The sequence below is a fragment of the Pteronotus mesoamericanus genome, unplaced genomic scaffold (assembly GCF_021234165.1).
Source record: "Pteronotus mesoamericanus isolate MK-2021 breed Mesoamerican mustached bat unplaced genomic scaffold, CSHL_Meso_final contig_42, whole genome shotgun sequence".
NCBI classification, from domain to species: domain Eukaryota; kingdom Metazoa; phylum Chordata; class Mammalia; order Chiroptera; family Mormoopidae; genus Pteronotus; species Pteronotus mesoamericanus.
In genome coordinates this window covers 6,098,281-6,115,830 of record NW_026555157.1, presented here as the reverse complement: position 1 = coordinate 6,115,830, position 17,550 = coordinate 6,098,281, and the positions used below count along the sequence as shown (strand labels likewise).

The 17,550-nt window shown below is 36.2% G+C and overlaps 1 protein-coding gene across 1 annotated transcript in view; it reads left to right on the top strand.

Moving 5' to 3' along the window:
- DZIP3 (DAZ interacting zinc finger protein 3) overlaps positions 1-17,550 on the top strand; it is a 112,128-nt gene that overhangs the window by 64,305 nt on the left and 30,273 nt on the right. Inside the window, exons 22-26 of the mRNA XM_054577330.1 lie at positions 7,626-7,694; positions 10,143-10,239; positions 11,615-11,718; positions 13,279-13,366; positions 15,731-15,832. Of these exons, the coding sequence (XP_054433305.1) occupies positions 7,626-7,694; positions 10,143-10,239; positions 11,615-11,718; positions 13,279-13,366; positions 15,731-15,832 (460 nt within the window). The remainder of the gene's footprint in view (positions 1-7,625; positions 7,695-10,142; positions 10,240-11,614; positions 11,719-13,278; positions 13,367-15,730; positions 15,833-17,550) is intronic.

Genomic DNA, 17,550 nt, shown 5'->3' with positions numbered 1-17,550 from the left:
AAATAAATCAGATTCCTAGAGACACATGACCCCTTCCAATTTCATTTCTCTTACAACTTTTAAGTATTAAGTTCCTAAGACTAAAAATGCTGACTTAATAGGGAAAAACAAGTGTCTTGCTTTATATTTTTCTAACAGTCACTGTCCCCAATGAGTATCAGCTGAAAGAATAATATATTTGTAACAAATTCTATTTTTTAAGATTGCATTTATTTATTTATTTTTAGAGAGAGGGGAAAGAAGGGAGAAAGAGAGGGAGAGAAACATCAATGTGTGTTGCCTCTTGCACATCCCCTATTAGGGACCTGACCCACAACCCAGGTATGTGCCCTGACTGGCAATTGAACCAGTGACCCTTTGGTTCTTAGGCCAGCACTTAATCCACTGAGCCACACCAGCCAGGACAGATGTAACAAGTTATTTTAATGCACAGTAGTATTCAAAGATACCAGTTGTCTATGAAGTCTAATTTGAAATCTTTTTTAGTTCCTAGACTGATTATAAGGAAAGTAGATAAGTTCTAGGAAATATATTAAAGTGAGAAGTCCAGAATACTAATTGTAAAATTGGAGAAATATTTGGCAGAGATTTAGGTCTTAAGTTTTCTCCCACATATCATATCATCCACCTAGAAGGGGTTTTTAATAAGAACTGAATATTATAGTTCTAGCAACATAACATCAGTTGAAAATATTTTCTGGCTTATCCCTGCTGGACTTAGAGATATCCTTCAAGTTCAGAGGGAGGCAAACTAAGCTGGCTGCAGTCACTTAAGAAGGATTCAAAATGTTATCTTTTAGCCTGGAAGATAATGACCAATCCAGAAATGTGTTACATAATATCAGAGACCAGAAAAGTAACATCATCCATGCAGATGAGTTTCCTCTTGCCTTTACTATCTAAGGATATCCCTTTTCAACTCTTGAGAGCAGACCCAGGCACCCTTGTGTGCTTGAGACTACAAATAGATCACTTTAGGGGATGCATATGTCTTCACTCAATAAGCATTTAGTGTTGCACATTCACCAAACATTTAAGTACTAACTGTGAGAAGAATCATGTAAGGCACATGTAGAGGATACCAAGACATGTTAGACATTGACTGTGAGCTAATAGAGAGTATAGATTACCATGAGGGGATTAAAATTACATATAACAGAGGGACTTGAGTTCCACAAGATGTAATAGCTCCATTAATTGCAAGTCCTCTTTTTTGCAACTAAAACTTCCAGGACCTGACTTCCAGTCAAGATGGAGGCATAGGTAAACACAACTCGCCTCCTTGCACAACCACTACAAAGATTGCAGCTAAACTACAAAACAACTGTCACCCAGAATCACCAGAAAATTGAGCTATATGGAAGTCCAACAAACAAGTAGGAGGGGTAGAGAAGTAGAGATGTGGAACAGACGGTCCCACATCCATGTGTGGTGGATAAGAAGCAGGAGGGATATCTTGGAAGCCAGGTATCCCACACCCACACCAGACCACCCAGACCAGGGTTCCAGTTACAGGAAAATAAGTACCTCTAACTTCTGGCTGTCAAAGCCAGTGGAGGTTGGGGAGGCAGAAGAAACTGGGATTCTTAGGCATCCCCTCTTAAAGGACCCAGAATGAACTTAGGACTTACAGAGATTCACTCCCTCTGGACTCGAGCACTAGGGCAGTATCTGGAAGGGCATCAGTGGCATAGGAGGAGAAACAGAAGTGTCTGGCATGAGGACAAAAGCCAGGGGACAGCTTCCTCCTGGACAAAACCTCAAGAGGCCAGACAGTGGCCATTGTCCCTTTTCTGAACCCTCTCACACACAGAGCCACAGAGTGGAGACACTGTATCTGAGACTTCGTCAACCTGGTTCACACAGGTTGCCCTGCCCTGGTGATTACCAAAAGCTCTGCCCCATCCAACTTACATGTGCACTTTTCTGTAATAGGCCACACTACTAAGACAGGGTCAAAGCAGGTCTATCTAATACACAGAAACAAATACAGGGAGGAGTACATGGCCCAAATGAAAAGACAGACCAAAACTCCAGAAAAAGAACTATACAAAATGGAGATAAGCAATCTACCAAATACTGGTTATTAGGATGCTCAAGGACCTCATTGGGTACTTCAACAGCATAAAAACAACCCAGGCAGAAATGAAGGTTACACTAAGTGAAATAAAGAAAAATTTACAGGGAATCAGCAGTGGAGCAGATGAAGCCAAGAATCAGATCAATGATTTGGAACATAAGAAAGGAAAAATTATCAGAGCAGAAGAAGGAAAAAGAATTTTAAAAAAATGAGGATGGGCTAAGGAACCTCTGGGACAACTTCAAATGTACCAACTTTCAAATCATAGGAATGCCAGAAGGAGAAGAGAAAGTGCAAGAAATTGAAAACTTACTTGAAAAAATAATGAAAGAAAAATTCCATAATTTGGCAAAGGAGATAGACATACAAATTCAGGAATCACAGAGAGTCCCAAACAAGATGAATACAAAGAGGAACACATCAAGACACATCATAATTAAAATGTCAAAAGTTAAAGAGAGGATCTTAAAAGAGGCAAGAGAAAAGCAGAGAGTTACCTACAGGGGAGTTCCCATAAGACTGTCAGCTGATTTCTCAAAAGAAACTTGGCAGGCTAGAAGGGACTGGCAAGAAGTATTCAAAGTGATGAAAAGCAAGGACCTACAACTCAGATTACCCTATCCAACGAAGCTATCATTTAGAATGGAAGGACAGTTAAAGTGCTTCCCAGGTAAGGTAAAGCTAAAGGAGTTCATCACCACCAAGCCATTATTATGTGAAATGTTAAAGGGACTTATTTAAGAAAAAGAAGACCAAAACTATGAACATTAAAATGGCAATAAATTCACAACTATCAACAATTGAATCTAAAAAACAAGCTAAGCAAACAACTAGGACAGAAACGGATTCATAGATATGGAGATCATTTGGAAGATTATAAGTTGGGAAGTGGAAAGGAGAGAATAGGGGAAAAGGCGCAGGAATTAAGTACAAATTGGTAGTTACAGAATAGACAGGAGGATGTTAAGAATAGCACAGGAAGTGGAGAAGCCAAAGAACTTATATGCATGACTTATGGGCATGCACTAAGGGAGGGATAGCCAAGGGAATGAGGGGTACTGGGTGGAGGGGACAAAAGGAAAAATTGGGACAACCGTATAGCATAATCAATAAAATATATTAAAAACAGTTCCTGGACCTTAAAGAACTAACAAACATAGGAATACTCAGAGGTAGAAAAAGAAAGTAGACTATCTAGAAACCAGTCTTTTGGACTTGAGGAATGATACAACAGTGATTTTCCTTATTGCTTCCCATATACTCTAGACAGAGTACTGCAGAAACTTCCTACAATTGCAAATAGTCACAGGAGGAAAAAACTCCAAGTAAAGCCTGTTCCCTCTAGCCAAAGGATCAAGAGAAGGAAATATATAACTATAACAACTAAAAACCTTTTGGTAACACCCACCTGCTTCACCCAAATACCAATAGCCCACACCACTCCTTAGAAGCAGGGAGTTTGCTCTGACAAATGCAGATGGCAGAACTCAGATCCCCCAGCTGGGTAGCAGTACTTAGCCGGCAGTTTATCTTCCATTCTCCACCAGGAGGAAGCAGGTAGTGGGCCAGTTCCAACGCTAGGATAGCATGAATGTGGTCCAGCTGCAAGCTTAGCCTTTACCTCTACCCAGTATCAGTGAGACTTCACAAACTGATTTGAGGAGGAGCTAGTCAATGTTAGGTTTTATTCCTACTCTTCCCTGGGGAGCTGAGTCTCCATCACTGAAGATAATTGGCACTCTCTTTTTTTTCCCTCTCCGCGATTGGTGCCAAAGAGGCCCACCTGGGAGCTCTTGCCTCTCTCCACCATACAGCAAAAAAGCAATGTGAGTCAGCCCTTCTACACTTCTCTTGAAATAGGAAAAGATCAATAGCAGTAGGCAATGTATGCATATTATAATATCTAATACAACAACTAAGAAATCTACACAGATACTCAAAACACTGTAAGTCAAGATGGAATCCTAAAAATTGTCCAAATAACCCACAAGAAGGTAAGAAAAGAGAAACAGAGGAAACAAAGCCAATAACAAAATGGCATACCTAATCACCAACATATCAATAATTACCTTAAATATAAATGGCCTAAATATACCAATTAAAAGACAAAGACAGGTAGAATGAATTCAAAGAAAAAAAAAAGTGATCCAATAATACGCTATTTACAAGACACTCACCAAGTTTGGGTAACATAGGTAGGTTGAAAGTAAAAGAATGGTAAAAGATATGTCATGCAAACAATAAAAAAAAAGGAGTGGCTATATTAATTAATATATGATAAAATGGGCTTCAGAGCAAAGTCATCTACTGGAGACAAAGAAGGACATTACTGATGATAAAAGGATTAATCTACCAGGAAGACATAAGAATCTGTGTACATACCAAATCTAAGTTGCGTGTATCAACAACAGAGCTTCAAAATACATGAAGCAAAACCTGATAGAACTGATAGAAACAGGAAAATGTACAATTTAATTGGTGACTTCAATACCCTAATCTCAGAAATTTATAGAACTACTAGACAGAAAATCAGCAATGATATAGAAGACCTCTACAATACCATTAACCAATAGGATTTGATCGATATTTATAGAACACTTCACCAGATAACAGCAGGCTCCATATACTTTCAAGTGTCCATGGAAATACAGAGAGAGAGATCATATCCTGGGCCATGAACAAACCTCAACTAATTTAAAATAATTGAAATTATGCAAAGCATGTGTTCAGATCTCATGGTCATACTAGAAAACAATAATGCCAAGATAACAGGAAAATCTCCAAACACTTGGCAACTACATAACACATATCCAATTCATCCAAGCAAAATAAAAATACACTGACCTGAATTAACATGAAAATACAATATACCAAAATTTGTGGCACACAGCTAAAGCAATTTTGAGAAGAACTAATGGCCCCAAATCTCAAAAGAGTAAGACCCCACCTCAAGAACATGGAAGAAGAAAAGCAAAATAACCCAAAACAAGCAGAAAGAAATAATAAAGATTAGAAATCATGAAATTGGAAACAGAAAAAGACAATAAAGAAAAATCCATGCATGAAACAAAGCTGTTTCATCGAAAGGACCAAAAAAATTGACAAACCTCTAGCAAAACTGACAAAAAAAAAAAAAGACACAAACATCACCATCAGGAATGAAACAGTGATATCTCCACATCAAATATCGTAGAACTCTGCTGAACGAAAAAATCCAATCCACAAAGCTTATATATTGTATGAGTCCATTTCTATAACATTCTTGAAATGCAAAACTTCAAAAATGATAAAAATGGAAAACAGATTAGTGGTCCCAAGGTTATAAGCAGATGGGAGTGGAAGGGAAGTCAATGTGGCTATAAAAGGGCAAAATGAGAGATCCTTGTGGTGATAAAACTGTACACTATCTTGAACTGTATCACTGTCAACATCCTGATTATTATACTGTCATTTTGCAGGATGATACCATTGAGGGAAAGGTTGATAAAGGGTCATGGGATCCAGCTGTATCATTATTTACACCTGTGCTTGAATCTATGATTATCTCAAAAAGTTTAACTTTTTAACAGCACATAATTGTCAAATGGAGCTATACTTCCTAGGGATTTAGTTGTGATAAAGAACTTCACTGAAGACAAAGTATTGAACCTAGACAGAGGATGTCTAGGCAGAGGATGTCTAGAAAAAAGCATGAACACTGTATGTGTTCTAATATAAGCTTTTGAGCATTTTTTTGCTTAACCTGATCATGTCTGAAGAGTATGTGATGAAAATATGGATACTTTTAATTGTAATGTTGGTTTCTTTCATCTTAGGATATGTTGTTTAGTAGGAAGCAAAAAAAGAATTTTTTCTTTGGCTTAATTCAATGCCAATCCTACAGTGAATGTTTGGTAAATATTTGTTGATTATACTTGCAGTTTTAACAAAGAAGATTTGCATAAAAGTGACATTTCATACAAATTATAAGCACTTAATAAATTTTAAGAAAGTTCTGAGAATAAAGTCCATATAATAAACTTAATAGACAGCCAGAGTAAACTTGAGAACTTTAGATCTTCTAGAAAAGAAAATCTGATTCTACCCTATCATGTTATTAATGAGAAAAATAGGACTAAGTTATTACTGCCTGAACATATATATATAGCTGGTTTATATCCAAGCTGGATGATAAGAACTATACATATTTAATCCTCTATTATTCACAAATCCAAGTCTTCTGAATTTCCTACCAGCTCTGTCAACTCTTACCACCCACTTTATACTGGAGCTGGGTAAAATATTGAAATGGTGAAGTATACAAAGGAAAAGAAGATGCCAATTTCAGGATTCTTACTACTTTTCAACTCTGTACATCCTCCTGTATACTACGATAACAAGGCTTGTATTTCTTGCTATTTACTTGGGAACATTACCTCTTTTGTATAAAAGGCACCTGGTTACGGTCATTACATTTTCAGACCAATAGGACATTTAAGATGAACATTTTAAGACTTAGAAGCTGTAACTCTACAGCTTCTAAGCTTAGAGTAAAGGTGAGTGGATAGTCTCAATAATCTAGTACTGAGCAATCCAGCCAGCAGTTAAAGTCATCGTTTTAAGGCTTTGCCTTTCCAACAATTTATATTAACCAATACTCCTATATATCTTGTGTCTCAACATGTTAGAAACTTAAAAAGAAATGCTTTTGCTATAAAACTCTTCATAATGAAACACATTAACCAGATGATGTTAAAGCTTGTTTGTAAAGAGATAGAAATATAGCCGCACAAGGGAAGAATGATAAAAATGGTATGTGACTATATGTTAACCAGAAAGTATTACTTTGCCTTTTTCTTTTCTTCCCTAGGTTTCATTATTGCTTTTTAAGTATATTTTATTGATTATGCTATTGTCCCATTTTTTTGCATTTTTCTTAATAACTTGCATATTATTTTTAAGGTAATCATAGGTTATGTTTTCTGATTTATACAACAATTTTATCCAGACTTCCCATGATTAGGTCATATGAGTGATTCCTAGTTTTAATTTATAGTTTTTATTAAAAATTCTATTTGTACGCAGTTCTATATTTAAGGTCAGGAATTTCTTTCAGACCTTAAGTCTTTAATAGTTTGCATGACTTGATAGATATAATATCCCTTTAAAGAACTTTAAATTCTCAATCCCACCACAGACCTAGAACATCAGAAGATGCCATCTCTGTTTTCCAGTGGGCAAACTAAATTATAAAGAATTAAGGACATTTTTCAGAGTCATTTTGCTGGGAATACAAGATAATTCTTCTCTTTGGCTTTCTAATTTACAACTTAGTTAAGACTTAAGTGGTTAGAACGTAGTTCTTTCTTTAGAAAGTCAGTAAATCAGACATCAGAAAAAAGGTAAATTTCAAAAGGACTAGGTATCAGAATTTAGTTACTTTTAGGCTCAACACTTGTAGCCCAAAATGTGCATACTTAATCCCTCCTCATCTGTAAGTAGATCCCTTCTGACTATATTAACGACAAATAATTTCTAACATTTTATGACTTTCTTCTTTGCTTAGATTACAGCGTCAGAGCCATGCTAAAGATAATGAAATCAAGAACCTTAAAGAGCAACTTTCCATGAAAAGGTACAAACAGCTGTTGCTTTAGTTGAGTGCACCTCCTCTGAAACTATGTATTCCACTCAGCTCATTCTAGCTAGGGTAGCCATATGATTTGTCATCCAAACTGGGGCACATGAGCCTGAAATTGAGCTGTTTTTGTAATTACACTGGGACAAGTATAAACTGGAAATGTCCTTGGAAAATTGAGAGGTATGTTTAATTTAGCTGCGGCACTAGAACACTGCTGAGACAGAAATAATCAGCCAAATTATGGTTACAAAGCACACTACTCTCAGGGACTGGAGCTTATTGAGTTCTAATATCTTTACCCTATTCAATGCAACTAAGTATGACTGATTTATGAAATGGGCTTAAGCTTTTGTTCTCATTTATAGATTTGTAGGTAATTTTTTTAAACAGCTCTTTTGAGATCTAAATCATTAAACATGAAATTTACCCTGTTAAAGTATACAATTCACTGATTTTTAGTATATTTACAGAAGTGTACAACCATCACTACTATCAATTCCAGAACATTTCTATCACCCTAAAAAGGATTCATTAGAAGTCACACCTCATTCTCTCTTCCCCTAGCTTCTGGCTACCACTAATTTATTTTTTGTTTCTGTGGATTTGGCTATTCTTGACATTTCATATCAATGGAATCATATAATGTTTGGTCTCTTATGATTAACTTCTTTTTTTCAAGGTTCGTCCATGTTGGAGCATTTATCTGTACTCATTCTTTTTTATGAATAAATAATATTCCATTGTATGGATATACCACATTTTGTTTATCTTTTCATCAATTTATGGACATTTGGTTTGTTTTCACTCTTGACTCGAATTACAAATACTGTTATAACATTTGTATACAAATTTTTGTGGGAACATGTTTTTAATTCTCTTGGGTATATACCTAAGAATACAACTGTTAAGACATGCAATTAACTCTGTTTAACTTTTTTGGGAACTGCCAAACCATTTTCCAGATCAGTTCACCATTTTACCATCTCACCAACAATGGGTGAGAGTTTTTATTTCTCCACATCCTCACCAATACTTATTGGATTATATGTCTTTATTTTTCCCAGTGTAATGGGTATCAAGTGGTATACCATAGAGGTTTTCATTTGTATTTTCCTAATGGTTATGTGGAGCATCCATTCTTTCTCGTGCTTCTTGGCCATTTGTGTATCTACTTAGAGAAGCATTTATGCACACACTTTGACCGTTTTTAAATTGGATTGTTCATGTTTTCTGTTGAGTTTTAATTATTCTCTTTATGTTCTGGATACAAGTCCCTTATCACATATTTGCAAATAACTTTCTCCCATTCTGTGGGTTGCCTTTTCACTTTCTTGTTTATGTCCTTTGAAGTACAAAAGTTTATAATTTGATAAAGTTCAGCTTTCCTATCTTTTCTCTTGTTCTTGTAGGCAAATTTTGTATTCTGTTCAATGGCATAATAATTCTCTTGGTTGAGTTAATATATATCCTTGAATATTGTGTGATTGTTCCCTTCAAAACTCTCTCGTTTTAATGGCATTAACAATATTTTGTTTTGTCAAGCTTCTCATCGATGTTTTCAGGTACTCAAGTATCCAGATGTTTCAAATAATAAAACATTGAGGATAGCTTTTGTGAAAGTTCCCCATTACTATGTTAAATTTCCAATTAGTTGTTTTCATATAAGACACTGGTTTGTCTAGAGTTCTGGGGCTCAAGCTGAAATGAGATGAAATAAGAGAGAAACCTCACAGGTAACCATTGTCCATAAAGTCCTTGATAAATAATGTCATATCATTATCTCCCTCCCTCTTCAGCTATAAGATTTGTTTTTATTCTGAGGTGCTGAGTGTAAGCACTGAAATAACCAGTAAAAACTATTTTCATGTAGTGACCTAGTTTTATGACACGGATAATAAAGACCTTCGCAGTTGCTGTTGTTGGGATACAAAAATGCTTATAGAAGCTTTATGTAAAATTTATTAATAACAATAGTACCTGACACTTATTTAGTACTTACTATGTACCAAACACGAAGTGCTTTATTTATATTACCTGAATTAATTTCACAATAGCTCTTTGAGGTAAGTAATACAATTTTCTCCATTTTTACATGTGAGGAAACTGAGGTACAGAGAAGTTCAGTAACTTGCCCACAGTTTCACATTTAATAAATTGTAGAACTCAGATTCATCCTCACACATCTTGATATCAGAGCCAAGTTTTAAATCATTACCTCTATATTGACAGCTTTAAAACTTCTACGCTCTTGATAGTAAAGGATAACAGTTAGTTAGGCTTAAGTAATGTCTTCTCTTGCTTTTATATGCTGTGTACTTTTTAATTGTTTTAATGAAATCATTAAGTATTCATTGAATAGCTTGTTATCTTTCCTTCTGAATAAGGTAGAAAAGCCTGTTCTTGCTGCAATGTTACTGACTCTTTAGTAATCATGTATTTCAGATCTCAGTGGGAAATGGAGAAGCATAATATGGAAAGCACAATTAAAACATACTTAAGCAAGCTGAATGCAGAAACTAGCAGAGCTTTAACAGCCGAGGTGAGAGAGAGAGATGGGTTGGGGAGGCAAGTTTTACTTGTATACTAATATACTAAAGAATTGAAAGAAGACTGTTTTTTGAATAAAAAGAAATAAGACATTTTAGGACCAGCCTGAAAATCTCAGCTCCAATCTTTGTGCTTCTTAGACTCATTGGCATTTTGTACATAATTACTTCAGTGTTGATGATCTTATGTTGTTTTTCCTCAAATGACTTCAAGAAATTGATCTACTTCATTATCTATAGCAAATGCAGATATCTTGGGAAAATTCTCATAAAGCCAGGTCACAAAGTTTAGTTTGGCCAAACTTCGAAGAATAACATTTCCCTGCTGCCATATCTCCCTTCTTCGCTACTTCTTACATAGATCTTCCAAAAGTACATACACATCATACAGTCCAATGTCAAAAACCAACTTATCTTCTGGACCCAGAAGGTTGTCCAGTTTCTTCTAAGTTAGCTTAGATCCCCAAAGCTAGGATCTCACAAAAGAAATATGATCATATATGGGTATGTAATTTTTGTTTTTGGATAACCAAACTTGATATACAATCAAATTAAAGTTTTGGAGAGCTTACTTAAAATCATTACAGATCTTTCCACCTCTGTCATAGTAAGTGCTACTTTTTAGCAGTGCTCAGAAATCCAGAGGTCAATAATAAGGAGTGATACTGGACCCAAAAATCTCTGGAGAGTAAAGTGTTGGAATGCTAGCTTTAACAACAACCACCATAAAACCTCAGGTTACTATATGAGCTCCAGTTTGTATTCTTTGTTTTTCACTGCTTTTAGTCAGAAAGTTCTTTCTACTTCCATTATTAATCTTAGAAACACTTAATGCTGTCTAAGAGAATAATAAGCTATTTTCAGTAACAGTGCAGAAGGGATTCCTGCTGTGGGATCGACATTGGACTCGATGACCTCCAAGGCCCAGGTTTGAACTGCATTGTCCTGTATGGTCTGATTATCTTCTTATCCCTTTGTGAGTTGGAGAACAAACAAATAGCAGGAATTCTTTTGAGTGTTCTTCACTTAAAACCTAGACTAGATTTAGTACCAATTAAATTATTATCTCTAGGACCAGGAGTCATTTTTTAAAGTTGGTTTAAAAACTTTTGTGATGGTTCCAATGTATGTGGAAGTTTGAAAACTAATCTTCCAGAATGTTTACAAACCCAGTAACCATTGCATAAAAGGTTAGAACTGCAGAATTGATCAAAAAGCTTTTATAATGTGTCATGGATGGTTCAGAAGCTCATATGCTGTTGGAAGAGACTGGAAAAGAGCTTAAATTTACTCCAAATGATTAAGAAAAGAAATGTGTTCATTTACAATGACCCCTTCAACTTCTTTTTCTTTCTCAAAAATCTGTAGGTGTATTTCTTACAGTGTCGTAGAGATTTTGGTTTGCTTCATCTAGAGCAGACTGAAAAGGAATGCCTCAGTCAGCTTGCCAGAGTGACTCACATGGCGGCAAGGTAACATTTCCCTCTCCCTGAAGGCACCTGATCTCAGAGATATTCACAGGTGGCTCCAAGGTTGAACATAATCTATGATGTGTTTTACAAATGTGACATCAGTCTTTGGAGTGCAGAAGCCCTTGTGTTTTTAAACCTCAAAAGTCACCTCGTCACTTTGATGCTTTTGTTGCTTCTGTTAAAGCACTGAGAAGTCTACTGAATGCAGTACTAGCTGCTGACAGGTTTTTCCCACCCTCCACAGTGAAATAGGTCAGAGAGCTCAGTCAGAGACATGTATAAAGATCAGATATTTACAAACCAAGGTGGATTCTAAGTGGAAAACTTTCCTAATTCTTTTGTCTTCAAAGGCTGGGTTTTAAATAGCTTTGGAGTATTTTGGGGGAAAATCAGTATTAACATCTAAAATCATATATTAAAGGCAATTTCCTCCTGTGCTATAAATGAATGATATTCAAATATTGGGCAGGTTGAATGAGACTCTCCTTAAAATTATAATTTTATGAGGTATTACTTGGAACTTCAAAAATTAAATTAGAATCTCTGGAACCAAGCATCATTATTTTTAATAATTATCATTTTCATGATTATTATCTTTCATATCTAAAGAATCAGAATCGCTAAGACTTAGTAAGATTCCCAGGATATAACGATGTGCATTCAGGTGAGGGAAGCACAGTTTTAAGTAATCAGTCTGTTTGCTTGCTAGAGGGAGAAAAGCTCTGTAAATTAAAATATTATCAAGCCTTTTTGTACTCAGATGATTCCAATGATAACTTGTTCTGCTCTTTTAAAGTTGTTGTACTGGGTGATACTGGGCTAGGAATGTTTTAACAGCATTTTGAAAGGCTTTTAAATCTCTCTTCTGCAGACGGCAGATTCTAAAAACTTCAAAGTTATTCTATTTAAGTTGTTTGGTGGCTATGTTTGGCTGAGCTGCTCTGCTTGTGCAATTTACACCTGCATAGAGGCAACAACCTAATTCATCCTTGCAGAAAGGGCACTTTCTGATTTGCCCTTCCAAACTGAATATCTTTCTCTAATTTGCAGAAGAGTCTGATAGGCCAACTGTGTGGCCTTGTGATGTCAGGTTTAACGTGAACATAGTCCAAAACCTGCTTCCAAGATGGGTATTCTCAACATTGTAGTGAATACTTCTACATTGACTGGCTTGGGCAATTTCCTTCTTTGGGTTTCACTGCCTTCCTACTTCAGTGGCGCAGGATTCCTGTGCAAGGTTTTATAATATGTCTTAAAAATTTGTCACCAAGCCAGAAAAAAAGAAACCTTGGTTTGCCAATGCAGAAGTTATATTTTCTCTTGGGGAGGAAAAAAAAAAACCAACCACAACCTTATGAGTTTCTAGTTGTTGTTTTTATGTTTAATAATAAGCTCTTCCATACAACTTCGTGCCCATTTTAGGTAATTGTTGGTGATGGAGGTAATTTTGTTGGTTTCCATTATTTACATATATGCTAGAGAACATATTGGAAATTTTTGGAAACTTAGTTGGCATATAAAAAGAAAGAATTTCCTCGTGTGTCTCCTTGTCTACACTAGCAACCTAGAATCACCTCAGTTAAAGGCTGCAGTAGACAGTTGGAATGCCATCGTGACAGATGTCAGAAACAAGATTGCATTCCTTAAGGTAAGTTGTGAGGTATACCTAGAGTAAATTGACTGAAAGTTGTAGGTGGTGTATACTTAAAGAACACATTAAACATTAAAAACAATTGCTAGAGAAATTTAAGGAAGTGCATGCTTTTCGTTTTAGTTAATGTTTATGCCTTTTTGAGGTTTTGTTACCTAACCAAAGTAGGGGTTTGGCTGCCTGCCACCACCAAGAGCCAAATTCTAGAGGCACAGGTTGGTGAGAAAGGAAAAGACGTTTTTATTCAAATGCTGCACAATCTGGGAGGATGGCAGACTCTTGTCTCAAAGCCCATTCCCTGAGAAACCAAGAGGAAACCCCAGCCACCCTCAGCCAGACCAAAACCAAAGGCAGTGTCCAGAATTCCTTCTCCCATTTAAAATAGCATCATTTGGGAACCACAGGTGTCCACTGAGTGGTCATCCAGGCAGCTGAGCTTTTCTCCCAGCCACTGTCAGGTCTCAGGCTTCCTCCTTAGAACTGGTGTGGGGCCAGCACCACCATTGGCCTCGTGGCTTCCAAGACCAGGAGGCCCCGCAAATGCACTGGCCAGTATGTTTGCGAGGTGGGTAAGAGCCTGTCCCTTCCTTCCCTTGGGTTTATGTTCATTTTCCTTGTGGTCTGGACCAGGTGCTTTCTCAGCCCATACTTGCACGAACCCTGGAAAGGTCCCCCTGCAACCAGTTCCTTCTTTTTCCCGCGTTAGACTGACAAGTTTCTAACATACAGCACCTCTTACTGCTGCCATCCTGACCTTTATGTTGCATGTGCCTACCTTCCCCTGGTCCCACCCCCAGTCAGGTACCAAAAGGGGGAAGAAGGGCTTTCCCCCCACATCCAGTTGCCTAGCTAGTCTTGAGCATGCTTGTTCAGTGCAGCCGGTCCTCCTGCCGCCATATTGCCTGGGGGCAGGGGATCTGCTGCCAGGCTACCTTTATCAGTTTGAGGTTACTTCTACATAGTCATAGCATCCTGTACTCATCCTGTTGTCAATCAACAGATACTTCTAAAAATACAACTATTTACATAGAGATTATTTAGTTTCTTAGTAAAGTAAATGCTAAACTCAAACATTGTGCCTCACACCTAATTTTTCTAGAAATCCAAAGATGTTTCAATCAGAAATACTAAATGTCTTAACTTGGTTTGAGTAATTGTGTGTTTACAGAATTAAAAGCAAAATCAAACGGACCCTTATTAGTTTTCAGTCTTAACTTCTTATGTAATTATTCCATAATGCAAAATAATAAATTTATAATTATTGGTTTAATAAAATTAGAACTCTGTTAAAGGTAATGTAAAGTGGTAACCCACTGAATGTTTAGTAATTAATCACTTGGTTTTGGGATATTTTTGTATTTATATCTTAAAGTTTATATATAATGTTGATTGTTTTGTGATTTCACAACAAAATGACATTCAGTTCTGAAAAGCTGCCTCAAAGTATTAACTGCTTATCAATTTTTTTGTTAGTGGTCTTGATTGTTTCTCTCCAGACTATTTCTGACTCAGTCTTTAGTGATGCTTAGCATTTCTGTTGGGTTTATTCAAAGTTCTGGCCTCAAAAGAGCTGCTCCTTATTTTGTATCCTTGTTTTCTTTCAAGCACATGTTGTCCTTGTGGAAGTTTCTAAATGTTGTGCTTCTTAAGACTTTTTTTGTCCTCTTGTGCATTGTTTATAAGACAATATACAAAGCAAAATGGGGACAATGCCAAAAATGTTAAAAAGTTGGTAAGCTTCAGAGGTTAGAGTCTTTTGGCAAAATCCAAGAGAATAAAACAAAGATGTATATGGAACTGGAGAAAGCTAGAAGTATAACTTTTGAGATAAACAAAATGTGAATATTTAATAAATGTTCCCTAAAATTTTTCCTCTAGATTTTAAAATGAACATTTTCAAGTAATTCAACTCTGTTACAGATACTTTTTCCCCATACTTATCAATCAGAATATTATTTACGGCTTTTTGAATCTTTAGACTCTCTTCATTTTATGTCAGTGGTTCCCAGTTTGGGGCTGAAAATTATGGAACCACTGGAGAATTATCATGAGGACCTGTGAATTATATGTGTCTCTTTTGTCAATCAACAGACACTTCTAAAAATACAACTATTTACATTCAGGGATAATGTTTTATAGAAATATTTTTATGTTAGAAATTGTTTTTATATTATTTCTGACGCTAGACTGGGAATCACTATTCTATACTGTATTCAAAACTACATTAAGTATTTTTATATGCTATTTTTTAATTTTTTATTGTATTTTTTCTATAACCATTTGGCCCCTTGTACTCCCCTCCCTCCTTTATTTTTTGAAGTTGATTTTGCTTTAAAATAATTGTTTTACTTTTTCTACTAGACACAGTACAATGAACAAATTAACAAGGTGAAGCAAGGGTTTGCCTTGAGTACATTGCCTCCAATTCAGCTCCCTCCACCGCCACCCAGTCCTGAGATACTGGTAAGAAATGTGACATTTTGAAATTTTCTCATCCTTGTCTGATAAAATGTTAAGAGCTATAAAACACTGCATATGCCGTGTGTTTAATGTGTATTCAAAGTGGAATAGGCACATAATATGCATCTCATTTGTAATTACGTCCATTTCTGTTACATCATCTTCGGATGACATAACTAGTTGGCAGGCTTAACTGAGGCCACTTACATAGGTTGTATCACTGGATTTTAGTGATGAATTGATATCTAAAGAGGTAGTGTATTTTTATTCATCCTATCACTCTCCTCTGCATCATGGGAGAAAACTGATGAATGCTCAGAATTTCCAGTGCCCTCAAGTTACCCCTCCATGACTGGAACACCTCAGCATAAGACCCTAGGTGACTGGACTTTACCCTTCCACACCTTCTTTAGACTTTCTTTTCCTTAAATTTTATCTTATATTCTGTCTTTAACAGCAAGGACACCTTCCATTTATGCCTCTTCCCTGTTTGTTGTAGGGATCAATGAGTCTTAATCAGAATACTAATATCTGTACTATACTATTTATGTTATCATTTTGGAAAATATAGTACCTTAACCAAGTAGACAGATGCAGCTTTCCAAAATACCTTTTAGGACAGAACCATTAGATAATAATTTTTATTATCATAACAGATCTGGGGGTAAAAAGAAAAAAAGGTGTGAGATATTTAGGGGCAGACGACTTTCAACATAAGCATTTATGCTTGTAGGAGAACTTTGCAATGTTATTTCTACAAATAGTTGAGTAAATTAAATAACTGAAAACATTATGTAAATTATATGGAGTTTCACTGTGTTTCAAAAGCAGAATCCAAAGGTAAAAGTATTATATGACATACATTCCGGTCTTTAGTTTAGAATGATGGAATTGCCTTTTTGGTCAATCTGCCTTTTATATTATGTCCATGATACATTATTATTTTAGGCTTGGAACACCATCAGACCCAACTACCCTGATAAAGAATGTGTTACGTACATGAAAGAGAAACCCCAAAGATTCCCTGTAATTCTACAGTAAGTTACACATATTCTTGGTAGGTTTCTAGAAACTCTGTGCCTTTTGCCCATATTCAAACTACTGCCTGTAGTTTTGTAACTCTCCCATGACTGTAAATATAAAATGGCTCCAGAGACTCAAAGCTAGATATATTGTTGTTTTGGAGTTTCCTGGAACCAGACCAGCATAAGCTGCCTAATACTAGTGATACTCTGTGGCTGACAGACATAGGCAAGCCTTGACCTCTACATCTTATTCCTTCAGAGACTGTTTTAGTTCTGATGTAGCTACACAGGTTTGATCAAGGGCAAAAAACCACTGGCAGTTAGGCCCTGTGAATTCATAAGAATCTTCTGCTAACATCTGAGATGTATAAGTGTGTCCTCTGTGCTATCTAATAGAATCACTGCTGCGCTTGATCAAAGCTGACAGTTGTGTTAAAATGCAGGCAGCAGTGACCATTGAGCATTAGTGGATCAGTTTGAAAGCATAAATGCTAGAAATATTATTTATTGTACTATAAATTAAGATGGTATTATACAATGGAGATATACTAGAGATCTGGGTTCAAGTCCTAACTCTGAAGAACTATGTTGGTCTTTAGAAAATGAGTTGCACTGGACTTCAGTTTTCTCATTTATGTATCAGGAAGCTGTCCTAGGTTATCTGATCACTAAAGTCCATCAGTCTCTGAGATTCTA